Below are 1,764 nucleotides of genomic sequence, written 5' to 3' on the forward strand. Positions count from 1 at the left end.
AGACACACAGCGGGGTAAAGGCTTGACAGAAGAGATGAGGCAAGACTGTAATTCCAGGGATGCAGCTACCAGCAATTAGAAAGGCGGCCACCCAGTGTATTGTACATAGACTAAGCAGCAAAGAATCCTGTGGCACCTTATAGACGAACAGACGTTTTGCAGCATGAGCTTTCGTGGGTGAATACCTTGCCTTGTATCCGAAGAAGTGGGTATTCACCCAGGAAAGCTCATGCTGCAAAACGTCTGTTAGTCTATAAGGTGCCACAGGATTCTTTGCTGCTTTTACAGAACCAGACTAACACGGCTACCCCTCTGATACTGTACATAGACTGACTCCCCAGTTCATCACATTGACACAGCACAGTAAGGACAGGGAAGGGTTTAATGTCTCTCTGTCTGTCCGGGAAGTGATTCAGGGAAGAGGCCTCAGCACCATGCACCAGCCAGCTCTGCACAGAGCTCAGTCTGACAGCTAGAGCACAAGGAGAAAACATTTAGGTGTCCTTATGAGAAAAGAGCTGGATCAGCCTGCCCCGGATCTGCTTGGTCCTCACCCCGTAAATGATGGGGTGCAGCATGGGGGGCACGAGCTGGTACACACTGGTAATAAGAATGTGGAAATGAAGTGGCACATTCTGGCCAAACCGCTGAATGAGGGAGGAGACAAAATCTGGGATGTACAAAGCTGAGATGGCACAAAGATGAGAGATGCAGGTACGAAAAGTTTTGAGCCGGGCATCCTTTGTGGGGAGGCGGAAGATGGCCCGGAGGATCAGAGTGTACGACACGGTGATAAAAAACACATCCATTCCACTCACCGAGATAAGATTAAACAACCCATAGTAACTACTGATGCGAATGTCAGCGCAGGCCAGTTTCACCACACCTATATGCCCACATTGGAAGTGGGGGATGATGTTGGTTCTGCAATATGGCCACTGCCTCGCCAGGAAGGGATAGGGTAATGTGATTATTCCACTACGCAGCACCACAGCCAGGCCTATCTTGGCCACGACAGAGTTTTTCAGGATCATGGTATATCTCATAGGATTGCAGATGGCCACATAGCGATCAAAAGCCATGGCCACGAGGATTCCAGACTCCATCTTTGAGAAGGAGTGAATGAAGTACATCTGGGTGAGGCAGGCACTGAAACTGATCTCCCTCGAATTGAACCAGAAGATGCTCAGCATTTTGGGTACGGTGGATGTGGACATGACAAGGTCGCTGACAGCCAGCATGCAGAGGAAATAGTACATGGGCTCATGGAGGCTCGGCTCCTTCTTCACGATGAACAGGATGGTGAAGTTCCCCAACACGGCTATGGCGTACATAGCACAGAGAGGAATGGAGATCCAGACGTGGGCTGCCTCCAGGCCAGGAATGCCAAGTAGGATGAAGGTGGAGGGGTTGGTGAAGTCAGTTCTGTTAGAATCTGACATGGCATAGGGGAGAAAGTGTCCAATTCTGAGGCATAAGTGTGTCTGAGGACCTTGGTTGATGGTTGCAGTAGAAATGCCTGAATGGAGAGACAATGTTAATATGAGACTCCAGTAGTGGAGGCTGTTCTCATGGGAGTAGAAGATTGATCTCTCTTAACACATTGAAAAATTACATTTTCATTATTCAGAGAAAATAACTATGAACAATGACCCTACTGAATACAATTCCATATTTGTATTGTGCTCCCTGCATTAAGAATTCCTACATTTTTTGGTGGGGGAACCTTTAGAGGAACCAGCAGGAAACACAAGTGTGGATACT

The 1,764-nt window shown here is 48.1% G+C and overlaps 1 protein-coding gene across 1 annotated transcript; it reads right to left on the reverse strand.

The window, feature by feature from the left end:
* Positions 1-494: 494 nt before the first annotated feature.
* LOC123371071 (olfactory receptor 52E4-like) lies at positions 495-1,442 on the reverse strand. The gene has a single exon (XM_045018243.1). The coding sequence runs from the start codon at positions 1,440-1,442 to the stop codon at positions 495-497; it is 948 nt and encodes a 315-aa protein (XP_044874178.1).
* Between the last annotated feature and the right edge of the window lie 322 nt (positions 1,443-1,764).

The sequence above is a fragment of the Mauremys mutica genome, chromosome 1 (genome assembly GCF_020497125.1).
Source record: "Mauremys mutica isolate MM-2020 ecotype Southern chromosome 1, ASM2049712v1, whole genome shotgun sequence".
Taxonomy (NCBI): domain Eukaryota; kingdom Metazoa; phylum Chordata; order Testudines; family Geoemydidae; genus Mauremys; species Mauremys mutica.